This window comes from Monodelphis domestica, chromosome 4, assembly GCF_027887165.1.
Source record: "Monodelphis domestica isolate mMonDom1 chromosome 4, mMonDom1.pri, whole genome shotgun sequence".
NCBI classification, from domain to species: Eukaryota; Metazoa; Chordata; class Mammalia; order Didelphimorphia; family Didelphidae; genus Monodelphis; species Monodelphis domestica.
The window spans coordinates 425,638,113-425,657,848 of NC_077230.1; the positions used below are offsets into that span (position 1 = coordinate 425,638,113).

At 38.5% G+C, this 19,736-nt stretch overlaps 1 protein-coding gene across 1 annotated transcript in view; it reads right to left on the bottom strand.

Moving 5' to 3' along the window:
• LOC103092368 (uncharacterized) overlaps positions 1 to 19,736 on the bottom strand; it is a 1,666,349-nt gene that overhangs the window by 1,343,973 nt on the left and 302,640 nt on the right. Inside the window, exons 30-31 of the mRNA XM_056825346.1 lie at positions 17,324 to 17,599; positions 16,702 to 16,953 (exon numbers count right to left, since the gene is read on the bottom strand). Coding sequence (XP_056681324.1) covers positions 16,702 to 16,953; positions 17,324 to 17,599 — 528 coding nt within the window. The remainder of the gene's footprint in view (positions 1 to 16,701; positions 16,954 to 17,323; positions 17,600 to 19,736) is intronic.

Here is a 19,736-nt window from a genome sequence, read left to right on the forward strand (position 1 = left end):
AAAGAAAAAATGCAGAATTAAATAAATCTAGGATCTGTTTTTTTTTTTTTAAATAAAAATACAACTAAATAGATGACCCATTGGTTAATTTCATTAAAGAAAGAGGAAAACATAATTCCCAAAAGCAAAAATGAAAAGGATGAATGAGTTAGCAATGAAGTGGAAATTAAGGAAATTCTGAGCAATTATTTTGAGCAATTATGTACCAGCCATAACTCAGAAACAAAGAGTCATTGAAGGGTTACATCTAAAAAGCAAATCGGGAAAGGCTTTACAAAGTTATAATTGTGGATTGTCTTATGGCTCAATTAATATGGAAAGGCATAGAATATGTGGTTTCAGGTTTAGGATGGTATCCTCATGAAATCTGGGTACCCATTGCTAAAGATATACTACAGAAATATTTAGTCTTTCCTATTAGCATACCCCATTACTATTACCACCTACACTCCACAAGGTTAATTTTCTTTTTTGTCCCAACATCCTGTTGTTTTTCCTAGTGTTCTAAGAGATCTTCCAGTATCAGGACCTAATGTTTATGTTGATGCGAATGCTAGTTATAAGGCAGGAGTATACAAGGAAGGTAGCTACCTGTCATTTTTACCACTCCTTTTTCTTCTACCCAACAAAATGAATTAACAGCTGTTTTGCTAGAATTTTGGTTATTTCAGGAGCCTTTCAACCTCATAATGGACTTTAAATATGTTTTTCAGTCTTTGCAAGGTGTAGAACAAACTGTCATCAGATCTACTCAAAGCAATGTACAAATGTTATTCTGTAAATTACAAACTGTCATATGACAAAGGACACATCCAGTGTATGCCATGCATGTACGCAGTCATACCAATTTACCTGGACCTATTTTTAAAGGAAATGATATCATAGATCAAGCTTTGATTGCTCAATGTTATCTAACTGATATGCAATTAGCTGAGGAATCCATCATAGATTTCACCAAAATAGTACTGCTTTAGGCCAAATGTTGCAACTCACTAAAGATCAAGCCAGGAGTATTGTTAAAAAGTGTCCTAATTGTGTTCCAAACCATCCCCCAATGTATATTGGTGTGAATCCCAGAGGCTTAAGTAGTACAGATATACGGCAAATGGATGTGACTCACAAACCGTCCTTTGGACGACTTAAATATATCCATGTCACTGTGGATACTTATTCAGGGTTTTTATGGGCTTACTTTTCAGATGCCTGGTCCCCCCAGAACATTTAAAACAGATAATGGACCTGCTTATACTTCCAAACAACTTTTTCTTTTTTGTAAAACTTGGGATATTCAACACCTCACAAGTATCCCATACATTCCACAAGGACAAGCTATTGTGGAGCATAGTAATCAAATACTAAAAATGTTTCTTTTAAAACAAAAAGGGGGAGACAGCACCCCACATCAACGATCGGCAATAACTGTATATACTATAAATAATTTGATCTTTACTTCCAATAATATATCCAGAGCTGAAAATGTTTTCTCTGCATTTTCTTATGAACGAAATTGAGGTACCACTACTCCTGTATTCCCTGCTACAGAAGAAAAATTTGTCATATGGAAAGATGATGATCAATCCTGGCAAGGACCTCACCCAGTGGTCCTGCAAGGCCAAGGCTTTGTTTGTGGCTCCACAGGTAAAGACAGTGTATGGCTCCCTTCCTGCTGAGTTCAAGAGACTGACTGACCATAAAGAGAAGGACGAGAAGAGGACTCTGGAAGCCTCACAAGGAGACTCGACTACGTCTCAATAAGATACTGACTCTTCTACTTCTATTCCAGAATTTAAGTACAGCTCCTGGAATAAAGAGATGGGTTTTTTGGGAACAACCACCTTGGGTAGAGTATGTCGGCATGGGACACACTTTACCGTAAGTCATCTTATATACAAAAACTAATTCTGATATTCCTGGCATTTACCATTTTGAGAGACAAGCTAAGGACAATAATCAGGACAATAATTGTTTGTGTCTTTCAATTGGACTGGACTAGTTGAGGCACCCCCAGTGTGCCTCACACGAGACCATCCTGAATGCCTGCCCCTCAGATCTCTGCAGGCGCATTATTATGGTCATCCTGACCTGTCAGACTCTTTCTGGATAGGATCTTATCGTGTAGACAAAGGGGTAAAATATAAAGGGTACAGCCAACTGCAATATTTAGTTTGGCTAGGAGAATCTTGTGATGGTACTTGGGGACAAGAAATACCTATTTGTCCTTCTGTGATGGAATATGAACAAAGAGACACTGTTAATATGTTTCCTCCCTTGCTATTGTGTAGATCTAAAAGGGCACCATGTATTCATTGGAAAAATATGATTTGGGTATCTTGGCATAACGACACAAGGTGTATTGGAAAGAAACTGGATTCTTATAAATTTCATCATAGTTTTATAGGAGGATACAGCTTGCCTTTGTGGGTGATGCCCCCAGAGCTAATTGGTTACGTTCTGCTAATTTCATACAGATTTTGATTGATTATGGAAAGACAGCCCTGGCATTGGATAAAGTAAATATGTATCACTATGTTAATGTTTCTAATAATGGAAAAGTCCAAAAACCAGTAAATACAAGTGTTACATTAGACATTCAGACTTGCCTAACAGGGGGATATGCTTTTATACCTACAGTAAATAATCATCCTGAAGCTGAACATTACTGAAATAACAAGCAAAAGAGTTAGATATTTGAATATTGGAATGTAACCTGTAGCAACTGTAGGGTCAGTTACTGTGTAGGATCACAGGTGGATGGGCCTGTCTTAATCATTAAGTGACCACGTATGGCCCTTTTTGCCACTGAACATAAAGATTCATGGTATGGTAGCCCAGGGGATCAAATTCTTTATGTATTACAACAAAAAATAAGACCACAACATAAACGATGTATTACTTGTATTGCATTAGGCATAGTAGCATTAGTTTCTTCATTGGCTTCTACTATAATAGATTCTGTATCTTTAGCACAATCAGTATCTAACTTACATTCTCTTGAGAATGACGCCAATCATTTGAAAGCATAGGCTACAAATGTAACCTCAGCATTAGAAAGAGAAAAAGAAATTGATACAAGTTTTTACAAAAGTATTATGATGTTACAGAAAAATATGACTGATCTAACAAATGAAGTAGAATGTGTCATTGAAAACACACATGAAATGTGATTATAGATATACTGCATTTTGCTTACTATATAAGAGTAAATAATGACACAAAAACATTGGAAAAAAATTAAATTACAATTACAGGAATTATGGGACCATGAAAACATCACCAAATATATTAACAATCTCAGTATATTAATTCAGAATATTGATTCATCCTTTCAGGAGGATCTCTAACCACAGCATATCGTAGATTCTTTGTATAATTGGATTGAAACATAAAAAGGATAGTTTTCCTCCTTATTTCATGATATGACTCTTCTTGTAGTTGGTGCACTTGTGATTTTGTTTATCTGCTTATGCTTGCCTTGTTTGCTAAAAGCTTTAATTACTAGTTTTGCTGAATTGCAAAAAAACTATTAATGGGATCCTGTACCAAAAGGAATTTGATGTCTTAAAAATAAATGGGGAATTGCAGTGAACCTTCCAGGAACCCATGAGAAAAAATTCCTCTTCCCAGGTGTTTGACACATACTATTCCTGCTGAGTACACCAAAACATAGAAATCTCAGTTCAATACTGCATAAACAATTCCAAGATCTCCTGATAACGGGTTAACTCCCCTGTTCACATTCTGGGGAGGATTGGGGAGAATAGATTGTTTCTCTTGAGGAGAACTTTAAATCTTGCGTGCTGCATACAATAAACGTTCATTATCCTTGCTTTGATAAAGTTGCAGTCTTTCTTTCTTGAAACTTTTTAGCAGTCCCCTATTGCAACTCCTTTGAAGTCCCATGCAGTTTTCTAATACACAGTTCCCTCAATTGATCTTCAGAGACTCCAGAACCCTCACCAATCTGGCTGAACATTCCCCAGTTCACTGTTGCCACTTGTTAATTGTGTCATCTAGAACCAAATACAATAATCCAAGTGCCATCTGATTGTACAGAAGGACAGCTATCTCCTTATTCTTCGAAGTGGACATGCTTCTCTTAAGACTGCATTGGTGGTTGGGGTAGTTGTGTAGCTCAGTGGATTGAGAGCCAGGCCTAGAGATCAGAAGTTCTGGGATCAAATCTGACCTCAAATAATTCAAAGATATATGACCTTGGGCCACTCATTTAACCTCCATTGCATAGCATGGATTCTAATGCTAATAGGGAAGGATTAAAAAAAGTATACATTATGTTTTTTCAACTACCCTGTTACCTTCCCACTGATAATAAGTTTGTGGATCTCTCAATCATCCCCAACATCTCTTTATGTAATCCAACATGGCATTAATAGACTGTATCCAATTTCTCTTTTTTTTTTTAGTTTTTAGTTTTTAAATATTACTTAATTTGGTCATTTTCATACATTATTCATTGGAATCAGAGATCATATTCTTTTTTTCACCTCCCCTTCCACCAACCCTCCACAAGTCAACTTGTGATTCCACTGGGTATCACATGTGCCCTTGCTCCGAACCCTATTCCTTGCTGTTGGTATTTGCATTAGGGTGCTCATTTAGCATTTCTCCTCAATCATATCCCCTCAACAACTGTAGTCAAGTAGTTGCCTTTCCTCCGTGTTTTTACTCCCACACTTTCTCTTCTGCTTAAGGATACCGTTTTTTTTTTTCTCATAGATCCCTGCAGATTGTTCAGGGACATTGCATTACCATTAATGGAGAAATCCATTACATTCAATTGTGCCACAGTGTCTCAGTCTCTGTGTACAATGTTCTCCTGGCTCTGTTCCTATCACTCTGCATCACTTCCTGGAGGTCGTTCCAGTCTCCATGGAATTCCTGCACTTTATTATTACTTTTAGCACAATAGTATTCCATCACCAACATATACCACAATTTGTTTAGCCGTTCCCCAATTGAAGGGCATCCCCTCATTTTCCATTTTTTTTTGCCAGCACAAAGAGCACAGCTATGAATATTCTTGTACATGTCTTTTTCCTTATTTGGGGTACAAACCCAGCAGTGCTATAGCGGGATCAAAGGGCAGACAATCTTTTAGTGCCCTTTGGACATAGTTCCAAATTACCTTCCAGAATGGTTGGATCAGTTCACAGCCCCACCAGCAATGCATTAATGTCCCAAATTTTGCGACATCCCCTCCAGCATTCATTACTTTCCTTTGCTGTCATGTTGGCCAATCTGCTAGGTGTAAGGTGATACCTCAGAGTTGTTTTGATTTGCATCTCTCTGATTATAAGAGATTTAGAACAATTTTTCACGTGCTTATGAATAGTTTTGATTTCTTTAACTGAAAATTGCCGATTCATGTCCCTTGCCCATTTTTCAATTGGATAATGGCTTGACTTTTTCTACAATTGGTTTAGCTCTTTATAAATTTGAGTAATTAGACCTTTGTCAGAGCTTTATGTTATGAAGATTGTTTCCCAATTTGTTGCTTCTCTTCTAATTTTAGTTACATTGGTTTTGTTTGTACAAAATCTTTTTAATTTGATTTAGTCAAAAGTATTTGTTTTACATTTTGTGACTATTTATAAGTCTTGCTTGGTTTTAAAATCTTTCCCTTCTCAAAGATTTGACATGTATACCATTCTGTGTTCACCTAATTTACTAATAGTTTCCTTCTTTATATTCAAGTCATTCACCCATTCTGAATTTATCTTGGTGTAGGGTGTGATTTGTTGATCCAAACCTAATCTTACCCACACTGTCTTCTAATTTCCCCAGCAGTTTTTATCACATAGTGGATTTTTGTCCCAAAAACAGGGGTCTTTGGGTTTGTCATAGACTGTCTTGCTGAGGTCATTTACCCCAAGTCTATTCCACTGATACTCCTTTCTGTCTCTTAGCCAGTACCAAATTGTTTTGATGAACACTGCTTTGTAATATAGTTTGAGATCGGGGACGGCAAGGCCACTTTCCTATGTATTTTTTTTTTCATTATTTCCCTGGATATCCTTGATCCTTTGTTCTTCCAAATGAACTTTGTTATGGTTTTCTCTAATTCGGTAAAAAAAGTTTTTTGGAAGTTCCATGGGTATGGCACTAAATAGATAGATAAGTTTGGATAGGATGATCATTTTTATTATGTTAGCCCATCCCACTTATGAGCAATCAATGTTTTTCCAATTGTTTAGATCTAGTTTTAATGGTGTGGAGAGTGTTTCGTAGTTGTGTTCATATAGTTCCCGTGTTTGTCTCGGGAGATAGATTCCTAAGTATTTTATATTGTCTAGAGTGATTTTAAATGAAATTTCTCTTTCTAATTCTTGCTGTTGAGATGTGTTGAAAAGATATAGAAATGCTGATGACTTATGTGGGTTTATTTTGTATCCTGAAACTTTGGTAAAGTTGTTGATTATTTCCACTAGCTTTTTAGTTGATTCTCTAGGATACTTTAAATAGACCGTCATATCATTTGCAAAGAGTGACAGCTTTGTATCCTCATTGCCAATTTTAATACCTTCAATTTCTTTTTCTTCTCTAATTGCTACTGCTAGTGTTTCTAGTACAATATTAAATAATAAAGGTGATAATGGGCATCCTTGTTGGACTCCTGATCTTATTGGGAACGCTTCGAGTTTATCCCCATTACAAATGATGTTTGCTGAAGGTTTTAGATATGTACAGTTTTTTTTATTTTTATGAAAGGCCCTTCTATTCCTATACTTTCTGGTGTTTTCAATAGGAATGGGTGCTGAATTTTATCAAAGGCTTTTTTTTCTGCATCTTTTGAGATAATCATGTGATTTTGTTGGTTTGCTTGTTAATATGATCAATTATGTAGCTGGTTTTCCTAATATTGAACCATCCTTGCATTCCTGGTATGAATTCTACCTGTAGTTGCTAACCCTTGTGATGACTTGCTGGAGTCTTTTTGCTAGTATCTTATTTAAGATTTTTGCATCTATATTCATTAGGGAGATTGGCCTATAATTTTCTTTCTCTGTTTTTAACCTGCTTGGCTTTGGGATCAGTACCATGTTTGTGGCGTAAAAAGAACTTGGTAGAACCCCTTCTTGGCTTATTCTGTAAAATACTTTGTATAACATTGAGATTAGTTGTTCTTTGAATGTTTGATAGAATTAATTTGTGAATCCATCTGGACCTGGGGATTTTTTCTTAGGGAGTTCTTTGATGGCTTTTTCAATTTCTTTTTCTGATATGGGGTTGTTTAGGTAATTTATTTCTTCTTCTTTTAGTCTAGGCAATTTAAATTTTTCTAAGTATTCATCCATATCACCTAGATAGCCATATTTTTGCCATATAATTGGGCATAGTAGTTTTTCATGATTAACTTAATTTCCTCTTCATTAGAGGTGAGGTCTGCCTTTTCATCTTGGATACTGTCAATTTGTTTTTTTTCTTTCCTTATTTTAATTAGACTGATTAGTACTTTGTCTATTTTATTTGTTTTTTTTCAATGTACTAGCTTCTAGTCTTATTTATTAAATCAATAGTTCTTTGGCTTTCAATTTTATTGATTTCTCCTTTGATTTTTAGGATCTCTAATTTAGTCTTCTTCTGAGGATTTTTAATTTGTTCACTTTCTAGTTTTTTAATTTGCATGTCCAATTCATTGACCTCTGTCCTTCTTAATTTGTTATATATAAACTCAAGGATATAAATTTCCCCCTGAGTACTGCTTTGGCTGCATCCCATAGGTTTTGAAAGGATGTCTCACCAATATCTTTTTCTTCAATGAAGTTATTAATTGTTTCTATGATTTATTCTTTAACTAGCTGGTTTTGGAGAATCATACTGTATAATTTCCAATTAATTTTTGGTTTACTTCTCCATGTACCCTTACTAATTTTTATTTTCATTGCATTGTGGTCTGAGAAGTTTGCATTTATTATTTCTACCCTTTTGCATTTGTTTGCAATGTTTTTGTGCCCTAATACATAGTCAATTTTTGTGAATGTACCATGTGCTGCTGAAAATAAGGTGTATTCCTTTTTGTCCCTATTTATTTTTCTCCACATGTCTACTAACTCTAATTTTTCTAAGATTTCATTTGCTTCTATCACCTCTTTCTTATTTATTTTTTGGTTTGATTTATCTAGTACAGATAGAGGAAGGTTCAGGTCTCCCACCAATATACTTTTTCTATCTATTTCATCCTTGAGCTCCTCTAGTTCCTCCTTAAGAAATTTGAATACTATGCCATTTGGTGCATACATGTTGAGTACAAATATTTCCTTGTTGTCTATACTGCCTTTTATCAGGATGTAATTACCTTCCCTATCTCTTTTAAATAGATTTATTTTTACTATGGCTTTGTCAGATATCATGATTGTGACTCCTGCCTTCTTTTTATCAGTTGATGCCCAATAGATTTGGATCCATCCTCTAACATTCACCCTATGCCTATCTACCTTCCTCGTGTTTGATTTCTACTCCTGGTCCTGTCTTTTCTTCTTTCACTATTTCCTTCTACACTAATGTTTATTTATAATCAGTCCCCATAGTTACCACCCTTATTTTACTTCCCTTTCTACCCCCCTTCCCTTTTTAACCCCCCCCTTATTTTCCCCTGTAATCTTTTTTAAATTTCCCCCCCACCTTCTCCCTCCCTTGTATTTCTTTACCTCACCACCAGTCCATTTTTTACCCTTCTATTTCCATATAGGGCGCAAATCTATTCTCTGCCGCAATGAATTGGATTATTCTTCCCTCTTTAGGTCAGTTTCAAAGCACATAAGAGATGAGTAATTCCTATCTCCACCCTCTTTACCCTTCCAGTGTATCGATGTTCTCTCCCCTCCTGCCATGAGCTTCTTTGTGACATATAAATTTACCCCCATTCGTTTCTTTCCTTGTTTCTTTTAGTATTAACCTCTTTTTTTTAGGTCGGGTTGTATACACACACACACACACACACGTATATGTATTTGTGCATGCATATATCTATATACCTATTGTGTCTTGTCCTTTCATCCTATACAGTTTGTCACTGTTCCCTCTAAGTGTAATTCTACTAGCTGCCCAGGTGATAGCAACAATTTTTTAGAGTTACCAATGACCTCTCTTTCTTATAGGGATACATATAATTTTAACTTATTGAGTCTCTTAAACATGTTTTTCTTTTTTGTTTGTTTTTCTTTACCCCTCTTTTTTAATTACCTTTTGATGATTCTCTTGAGTTCTATGCTTGGACATAAAATTTTCTGTTCAGGTCTGATCTTTTCTTTACAAATGCTTGGAATTCCTCTATTGTGTTGAATGACCATACTTTCCGCTGTTAGAATATAGTCAGTTTTGATGGGTATTTGATTCTTGGTTGTAGACCTAGTTCAAGAGTTCCTTGCTTTCCAGAATATCATATTCCATGCCTTTCAGTCCTTCAGTGTGGATGTAGCCAGATCTTGTGTTATCCTCACTGTGTTTCCATTGTATCTGAATGGCGTCATCTTGGCAGCTTGTAATATCTTTTCTTTGGTCTGATAGTTTTTAAATTTGGCTATAACATTCCTGGGTGTTATCAGTTGGGGATTAAATAAAGGAGGTGATCTATGGATTCTTTCAATCTCCACTTTCCCCTCTTGTTCTAGGATATTGTGACAGTTTTCCTGAATAATTTCCTGTAGTATTATGTCCAGGCTTTTTCTTTTGTCATGGTCTTCTGGTAGACCAATGATTCTTAAATTATCTCTTCTCAAACGATTTTCTAAATTGTCTGTTTTGTGAATGAGAGGCTTCATATTTTCCTCAATTTTTTCATTCTTTTTGTTTAGTTTTATAGTGTCCTGTTGCCTTGTGAGGTCACTTAATTCCAGTTGTTGTATTCTGATTCTTAAAGACTGAATTTCACCCCTGGATTTTTGGTCCTCCTTTTCCTTCTGATCTGATTTTCTTTGAAGGTCTTCTTTCATCCTCTTTACCTTGTCTTTCTTCTCCTTTGTCCCATCTTTCATCTTCTTTGCCTCATCTTTCATCTCCTTTGCCTCATTTTCCAGCTGGTTGATTTTGGCTTTCAAGACACTATTTTCTCATTTTAGTTCAAGTGCCTCTGTTTCCAGATGACTTATCTTAATTTTTAAGTTATTTTCCCAGTTGTCTTCAGCTTCTTTTGATTTTGTTTTGAATTCTTCCACAGCCTGTATCCAATTCACTGGGATTTCTGATTTATCGTTTGCTGATCTCTCCCCCTCTGTTCCATTTGCTGAGTAGAAGCTGTCTATTGTAGTTTCTTTCTTCTTTATCTGTTGTTTGCTGAAATTCACCCCTTCTTTACTCCCCATATTTGTCTGTGCTCTTACTCCTCATTTTTTTTTGGTTTTGGGGGCTTCTGTCAGTCTCCCCTCTTGGAGCTTTAATAGGAGATCTCTCAGTGTAGCCTCTGGTGGGGTTTGAGCTTCCCTGACCTCTGGTGGCTTTTGATTGCATTAAAGTCCAGCAGTCAATGAGGATGGATATGGAGCTTGGGTTTCCCTGAACTCTGGAGTCTTTTGATGAGATTAAGTTCAGCTTAGTTGGGCTGGGTGTGCTCTGAGTCCAAAACTTCCTGGAAGGCTGGAGCAAATATGGAGGATCTCCACCACTCTGACAAGGCTGCCAGGTCTATGCTCCTTCTCTAGCTCCTTCCCCGACACCTGTGTTGGACACTCTGAACTTGGCACAGCTCTGCTTGCAAGTTATGCCTTTCAGACCAGCACCTTTGACCACCCAGAAGTTCCCGCTGCCATTGGAATCTCAGCACTCTGGGTGGGTGGGGGGATGGGTCCTGGGACCTTCCTTCAGTCTTCCCCTTAACCCTGAGTATTCTCAGATTCTGGCTTTATGGGGGGAGGGGGGGCGTACCTTTTGAATTAAGTCCAGCAGGATGGTTCCTTGGCTCAGACTTGTTGTTAAGATTGATTTTCAATCCCCTGGGAGCATTCAGTTTGTGATCCATTAGGAAGGGTATTCAGAGGTCTGAACTTCTGCTCCTTCGAGGCCTCCATATTACATCCCCAAACTTTTTCTTGAGGATAACCTTGTGTGCTACATAAAATAAATGTTAATTATCCCTGCTTTGATAATGTTGCAGTCTTTCTTTCTTACAAATCTTTAGCAGCCCCCTATTGTGACTCAGTAGAAGTCCCAGGCATTTTTCTAATATGTAGTTCCCTCAATTGATCTTCAGAGACTCCAGACTCCTCACCAATCTGGCTGAACATTCCCCAGTTCACTGTTGCCACTTGTAAATAGTCATCTAGAACCAAATACAATAATCCAAGTGCCATCTGATAGTACAGAAGGGCAGCTTTCTCCTTATTCTTGGAAATGGACATGCTTCTCTTAAGACTGCATTGGTGGTTGAGGTAGTTGTGTAGCTCAGTGCATTAAGAGCCTGGCCTAGAGATCAGAGGTTTTGGGATGAAATCTGACCTCAAAAAATTCAAAGATATATAACCCTAGGCCACTCATTTAACCTCCATTGCACAGTATGGATTCTAAGGCTAAAAGGGAAGGGTTAAAAAAAGTATGCATTATGCTTTTTCAACTACCCTGTTACCTTTCCCACTTATAATAAGTTTGTGGATCTCTCAATAATCCCCAACATCTCTTTATGCAATCCAAATTGGCATTAATAGTCTGTCTCCAATTTCCCCTTTTTTAAATCAACCATACCCCATTACTTCAACTCTTTTCTATGGCATAGGTACCAGTCACTGTCCCATCGAGGCCGATGCTTTTTTGTGTTTTGGACTTTTTCTACTCAAGGATAGGACCTGATATCAGTCCCCAATGACATTCATCTTATCACATTATGTCTACTGTGCCAGCATCCTAAACTACTTCTCCATCCTACCTGTTTCAACAATCCCTATCCTGCCAACTTTCTCATTATTTCTTTTTTTCTTTCCAGTTTCAAAATTATGCCTTCTGCTTGTCTGTAGAATTAGTAGAACATTAATGGTCATGATTTACAAAACTCTTTACAGATATTATTTCATTTGATCCAAGTCACTCATAGAAACATTGAACAGAATGAGTTCAAGAAAAGAAACTTCAGAAGATTTATCTGAACTGATACAGAATGAAGTGAGTAGAACCAAGAGATAATATATACAATACCAACATTGTTCTGAAGGCAAACAACTTGGAAACCCATGGGACCTCTCATCACTGCACTGACCAACCAGGACTGCAGAAGACCCATGATGAAATAAGTTACTCACTTTCTACAAAAAGCTATAGACTTCCTATGAAATCAGCTGCCTCTCTTCAGAAATGGGATGGACTGAGGGTGTAAGTTGCAACACATATTTTTTGAGCTCTGAAATTAGTTTTCCTTGATTGTCCATGCGGCATCATACATGTATTTTAATCTTGAAACAATTATTAATATGTAAATATTGCAACTTATGTGCTCAGGTACCGGATTCATAGGCTTATTAGTCTTGATCATTGCATTTAATAGGTACTGTATTAATTCTGACTACTCTCCAAATCTACAGTCCAAAAATAAGAAGAATTCCCAGGTAAGCTGCCATAGGGTCCTAGTTCACACCTTGTCTGACCAGATTCCATACCAGGTCACATGTTTGAATAAACCCCTCCTATTTGATCTTGTGGTAGTCAGTTGAACCAATGTTAAGTCTTGTGCCTTGTAAAATGATCATTAGCTACCTCCATTCCCCATTCCTTGATCCTCCAATAAAAGATTGAGGACATATATAGTTCACTCTCTCTTTCTCTCTACCACCATCAGAGGAGCACACAGGCTGGATCCCAAGCTCTTGAAGCCTTGTCTCTGAGTCTCTCTTCCTTTGTTCTATTTCCTCTTTCTCTATATCCCCTTCACCCATTTTCTCTCAGTTTCTAACTCTCCTTCTCAGGTGTCCAGCTAGGAATATATTAATTTGTGGCTACAGGCAGGCACAACTCATCCCTGTCCCGAAGATTTTAGTTTTCATTACTGGTAGAAGGTAGAAGGGGGACAGAAAATAGATTTTAGTTAATTGGAAAAAAATAAATTAAGAAAAAGCTCTTTTCAAACAAGGGTGTCAAATACATAGCCTGCAACATTCTCAGGTGCTGCATGAACCAGGGGAAAAGGTAATTGGAAAATAGTTAACAAAAGAAAATGACACAGAGATAATTATATGATCATTTAAAATGTGTGCTTTCATCATCCTCATATACAGATTGAGGCCAATAAAAAATCATTCCACCTCTGAAGTATATCCTGTTGGTGTCTGACTTCCCCAAGGTCACTTCCCCACTTCACAATTCTATCTCTCCCCCCTGCTCTCCATTCAGAACATTCCTAGATGCAGGGACAGGAAGTTGGGATACCCCTAAGGTTTGTAACAATAAAACTACATGAAATAAAAGGAAACTAAGGCCAGAGATGATCTCTCTATGGTCCTGCTGTACATTAATGTGATTATGGGAATGGAGGGTCTGTCATCTGTACATAGGAAAGTCAGACCAGTGAATTAATTGGGCAGCAGGAATTCTACAGTGGATCCAGCTACTGAATGCTAAAGCCAATAGATCAGAACCAGGCTTCACAAGAGACATGCTTCCATGTGGCATTTAATGCCACAAAGAGGAAAATATATGTCCAATGGTGAATCTCTTTGTGTGAAAGGAGACAAAGTTTATATCTTCCTTTCCATCTCCAGAATTTCCCTACCAAGGGGAATCAAGGCCAGCCCCATGGAATGACCATAGCTTATACTCCAACCAAAACTAGAAATATTCCGTGGTTCCACAGCACCAAGGGAAAGGGATTGAAGGAAAGAGTATTGGGCAGTCATTGAACCTGCGGTCCTAGAATTTGGGAGATGAAGAAGGTTGTATATCACTAGGACAGAAGAGAATAATACAATATCAATAACAAGGATGATGAAGACAACTCACATGCTTTTTATACCTACCATATAAAAAGGACCTTTACTCATAGAATGCTATTATATACAGAGAAAATGTAATTCATTTTTCCAGATAAAGAAACTGAGGCCTCAAAAGGAGGAGTCATTTACTACACAGAGAGTAGACAGAAAAGAAAGGATTCTATCCAAGTTTTATGATTCTGAGCTCAGGTCTCTTTCTACCACAATGCACTGTGCCTTGGGACCAGGGGGGGATAGTGTCACTCTTGTCTATTTCTGTCATGCCAGGATCATCTGTGAAAACTTGGCTACTCTCAGTAATGTAATAATCTGGGACAATCCTGAAAGATTTATGACAGGGAATATTATCCACTTCCAGAGAAAAACTATTGGAGTTTCCTTTCATATTAGTATATTTGTGGTTTTATTGTGGAATTTAGTTACGTATAAATGTGCTATTACTACAATGTCCCAAATGGAGTGTTTTGTACAACAATAAAAATACAAAAGAAAAATTAAGGAAAAAAGAATTAGTAGAACATTAATGGTCATGATTTACGAAGCTCTTTACAGATATTATTCCATTTGATCCCAAGTCACTCATAGAAACACTGAACAGAATGAGTTCAAAAACAGAAACTTCAGATTTCTCTGAATTAATGCAGAATGAAGTGAGCAGAACCAAGATGGTGATTTATACAATAACTACAGTGTTCCGAAGTCAAAGAACTTTGAAAAACTTGGGACCTCTGATCAATGCAGTGGCTAACATGGACTGCAGAAGACCCATGATAATAAATTACTCACTTCCTACAAAAACCTACAGACTTCCTATGAAATCAGCTGCCTCACTTCAGAAATGGGATGCAGTCAGGGTGTATGTTGCAACAGATATTTTTTGAGCATCAGAATTTGTTTTCCTTGATTGTCCATGTGGCATCATAGGTGTATTTTAATCTTGAAACAATTATTAATATATCAATAGTGCAACCTATATTCTTATATCCTGATTCATGGGCAAGTAGTTCTTGATCATTGTATTTAATAGGTACTGGATTAATTCTGACCACTCTCCAAATCTACAGTCCAAAAGTCAGAGGAATTCCTGGGTAGGCTGCCACAGGGTCCTAGTTCCCACCTTGTCAGACCAGATTCCATACCAGGTCACATGTTTGAATAAACTCCTCCTCCTTGATCTAATGGTTGTCAGTTGAGCCAATGTTAACTCTTATGCCATGTTACATGATCATTAGCTACCTCCCATTCCCCATTCCTTGATCCTCCAATAAAAGATTGAGGAAATATGTAGTTTACTCTTTCTCTCTCTCTACTAGAATCAGAGGAGCACACATTAAGGCTTTTTAAGCCCTGTCTCTGAGTCTTTCTTCTTTTATTATATTCCCTCTTTCTCTATATCCCCTTCACCCATTTTCCCTCAGTTCCTAACTCTCTTTCTCAGGTGTCCACCTAGGAATAGATTAATTCATGGCTACAGGCAGGCACAACTCATACCTGTCCCAAAGATTTTAGTTTTCATTAGTGGTAGAAGGTAGAAGGGGGACAGAAAATAGATTTTAGTTAATTGGAAAAAAAATAAATTAAGAAAAAGCTCTTTTCAACCACAGGTGTCAAATACATAGCCTGCAACATTCCCAGGTGCTGCATGAACCAGGGGAAAAGGTAATTGGAAAATAGTTAACAAAAGAAAATGACAAACAGATAATTATATGATAATTTAAAATGTGAGCTTTAGGCATCCTCATGTACAGATTGAGGCGAATAAAAAATCGCCCCTCCTCTAAAGTATATGCTGTTGGTGTCTAATTCTTTCTCTCCCCGCTGCTCTCCATTCAGAACATCCCCATAGTCTAGGAGAGGAAGTTGGGATACCCCTAAGATTTGTAACAATAAAATTGCATGAAATAAAAGGAAACTAAGGCCAGAGATGATCTCTCTATGAACCTGCTGCCCATTAGTGTGATTATGAGACTGAAGGTTTTGTCATTGATACATAGGAAAGTCAGACCAGTGAATTAATTGTGCATCAGGAATTCTACTGTGGACCCAGTTACTGGAGGCTAAAGCCAATCATCCCTTTACATGGATAAGAATCAGGTTTCATAGCAGCCATACTTTCATGTGACTTTTTATGCCACAAAGAGGAAAAATATAGGTGCAATGGTGAATCTCTGTGTGAGAAAGGAGCCAAAGTTTACATCCTCATTTCCATCTCCAGAATATCCCTGCCAAACAGGATCAAAGCCAGCCCTGTTGCATGACCAGAGCTTATACTCCAACCAAGAATTAAAAACATTCTGTGGGTCCATAGCACCAAGGGAAAGGGATGGAAGGAAAGATTATGGAGCAGTCATTGAACCTGCAGTCCTAGAAGTTGGGAGAAAAAGAAGGTTGTATGCTACTAGGACAGAAGAGAATAATACAATATCAATAACAAGAATGATGATGACAATTCACATGTTTTTGTGCCTAACATGTAAAAAGTATTTTCCCCACATAAAATCCTATTATATACAGAGCAAATATTATTCACTTTTCCAGATGAAGAAGCTGAGGATGTGAAAGGAGGAGACACACTTACCACACAGATAATAGACAGAGGAGGAATGATTAAATCCAAGTTTCATGATTCTGAGTTCAAGGTTCCTTCTACCACAATGCATTGTACCATGGGACCACGGAGGCAGATTGTCACTTATGTCTATTTCTCTCCATGTCTATTTCTGCCAGGGAAAGAGAGAGCCCAACACAAAGTTGGGGGCCCAATCAAGCTACTCACCATAGATCATAAGAGTCTTGTTTGCAGTGCGCTTCAAGCCAGTAAATGAGTTAGTTGCAATACAGGTATAGTTTCCGATATGATTCAGGGAAGTAATAATAGAAAATGAGGCTGAGTTGCTGACAGATTGTCCATTCTGTAACCAAGTGAATTGTGCTGGTGGGTTAGAATCAGCAACACAGCTCAAGGTAACATTTATCCCGGTTGCGAATTGATCGCTTATACGGTCAATTGTGGCAGTATCTGGGCCATCTGGGGGAAAAAGAAGGATTCCATATTTAGATTATGGCAGAAAAGAAGGGCATCTCCTAGTCTGTAACCCATCACCAGGGACCACTGTGGTGCTCCTTTGAGCTGGGAAATTCACAGCTCCTCCTCTACTTTTACAGTTTGGATCTGAACTTGGAAGATCTTAGGGCTTTCTCCAGTTCAGCACCCTGGATGGCCACCCTCCACCAGAACACATGAGAAGGCCAATCTGGGCTCCCTAAAGATGAAGGGGTTTGGGAACCTCAGAGCCTAGCTCTTTAGTTCTCAGAGAAGGGACTGAATTAGCCTGGCCTCTGGGAACACACCACCAGGCTATAAGCAGGCACCATATAGGAAGAAGCAATATACTTACAGGCAACATCCAGTGTGAATGCATCACTCCTATTGCTATAAAATGGATTCCGGATTTCACACTCATATGGCCCTTTGTTATCGAATCTTGTGAGACTGCTGAGAGTGAGTGTCCTCTTATGTGGCGACAGCTGTATCCTGCTACCAGCTGTGGCAACTCCGTTTATGAACCACTGGTAAGCGTGAATTTGACCTGTAGCCTGGCATGTCAATGAGAAGTCCTTGGTCTCCACTGCAGTAATGTTGGAGGTGAGAATGGTAGGTTTGGACACTGGCGCTGCGCAGAGAATAGACAGAAAATGACTGTGTTGGTTCTTTTTCTTACCTTATAACCAAATAAATGGTTTGGAAGTGGCCTGTCTAAGACCTTGGCAGGCTAGAGGCCAGACACCAAGAACCTGTGATTTCAATAGCAAAGCTCCCCCCTTTCTCTGGTGCAGATCTCATCTCCTCCAGGCCTTATGAAAAGTCCAACTTCAGTTCCTGTGACTGACAAAGACATTCACATGGAGTCCAAGCCCCGGGTGCTCAGTCTTTCTGGACTGAGGCAAGTAGGACTGGGGATGACAGACCCCTTCATCCAGCACCTGGGCTTGGATTTAAGGCCTTTATAGCTTGGCAGAACCACCAAGAGTTTATGATTCCTTGGCCTGGGCTTTCGGAAGCCAGTGTTCCTTACCTTGACAGCTTGATAAGGATATTGGGAGAGGTTGGTGTGGATAGACTAGGGACAGGCCACAGGGAGACTGTGCTCAGAAAGGGAAACATTACTTTAATTCTGAAGAGAAAAGAAAAGGAAAGGCAGAGAGTGGAAATAGATCAGTTAGTATCAGGGAACAAAAGGAAGAGCCTCAGGCTGGGAGTCAGGTCAGACCTGGTTCAAGTCTGGAGATTTCAAATCCACAATAACATCTCTGGTGCCTAGGACATGATTTGTCCACAGGAAGTAGTTCCTACCCTTTACAGAAGATTCTGGAATCCCCTGCTTTGGCCTCTCCCTTTTCCTTAGGTGTTTCCTACCCTATAAGATAAGAATGAGAATGTTGAAGGTGATCTTCAAGCTCAGATATGGTTTTATGCTGGGAATCTAAACTAATGGGGAATAATTTTCCCAGAGTCTTCATGGCCCAAGGAGAGCCCTTTCCTTATCTCTAGTTGAAAGTAAGGCCTTGCCACTGAGAGAGATATGTATGCCAGAGCAATCTCTGGGGCACATGCATGAGGATCGTCAGGCTTCTGTCCTGGGTCATCCATGGCCAGCTGTCTTAAAAATAATTTCCAAATTGATAGTCATAAGTTAGAAATATTTCAGCTTCCTTGACCTTTCTCCTTGTTATTTTGGTAGAGCTTGCACTCCATCCCTGGGTCTCCATTGGGAAGTTTAATGTGAGGAAGAGTGAGCCTCCCATTTGTATCCAGTAAAGCCAAGTGACACTGGCCAGGACAGTGACAAATCTGAGGTCAGCTAGCTACTTTTTGTAGTGGGGGGAGAATATGAAGGAACAGTGAGCATTCTCCTGGGCATGAAGGCCATGGTAGGACTTTTTGGAATGTGTTTTGGCAGCATCAATGGATACAGTGCCTGACATGACATAGTGATTAGTGGTAGCCTAAGAGGGAGAAAGACCTATGTTCAAATTCTGTCTCAAAATGTTACTGGCTGTGTGTCTTACTAGCAAGTCCCTATCTGTGTCTCAGTCTCCTGATCTGTTAAATGGGTAAAATAATCTCTCAGTCCAAGTGTTATTGGACCAAATGAGAACATATATAGAAGTTCTGTATAAATCCTGAAAATAGCCCAAACAACGGTTCAGAGGAAGGAAAGTACAGAGTGTGAGTCTGAGTACCAAATGTAGACTCATGCTGTCTGAGCACACAATGCATGGCCAGAAGTATCTGAAAGGCCTGATGCCCTTTTTTGAATGGCTAAGGTTTAATGACAGACCAAGAACACTCAAGGAGAGTCTGTAGGCAATAGAGAGTCATGAGCAGAGAAGAGACTAGAGCACACACATATTTAATTGAAGGACCAATTGAGGGCAATAGAGATGCTTAGCCCAAAGAAGAGAAGACTTGAGTGGGAGAGGAGACGTGTCTCCATGGACTGGTGGAGTTATAATGGGTTCTGTGCCCCTGCCAGGGGATGTTCAGTGGCTTACATTGATCAGGTGGGGACTATTTTCCTTTCTCCTTACAGCAACATTCAGGTACCCTTTTATCTCTTGTCTATCACAGAACAACTCTTTTTTTTTAACCCTTACCTTCTGCATTAGAATCAATACTATGTATTGTCTCCAGAGCAAAAGGGCCAGGCAATGGGGGTTAAGTAACTAGCTCAAGGTCACAGAGCCAAAGAGGATCCAGTTTTAATGGACTTGACTCCCTGATCATTTCTCTTCCAAAAATGATTTGGG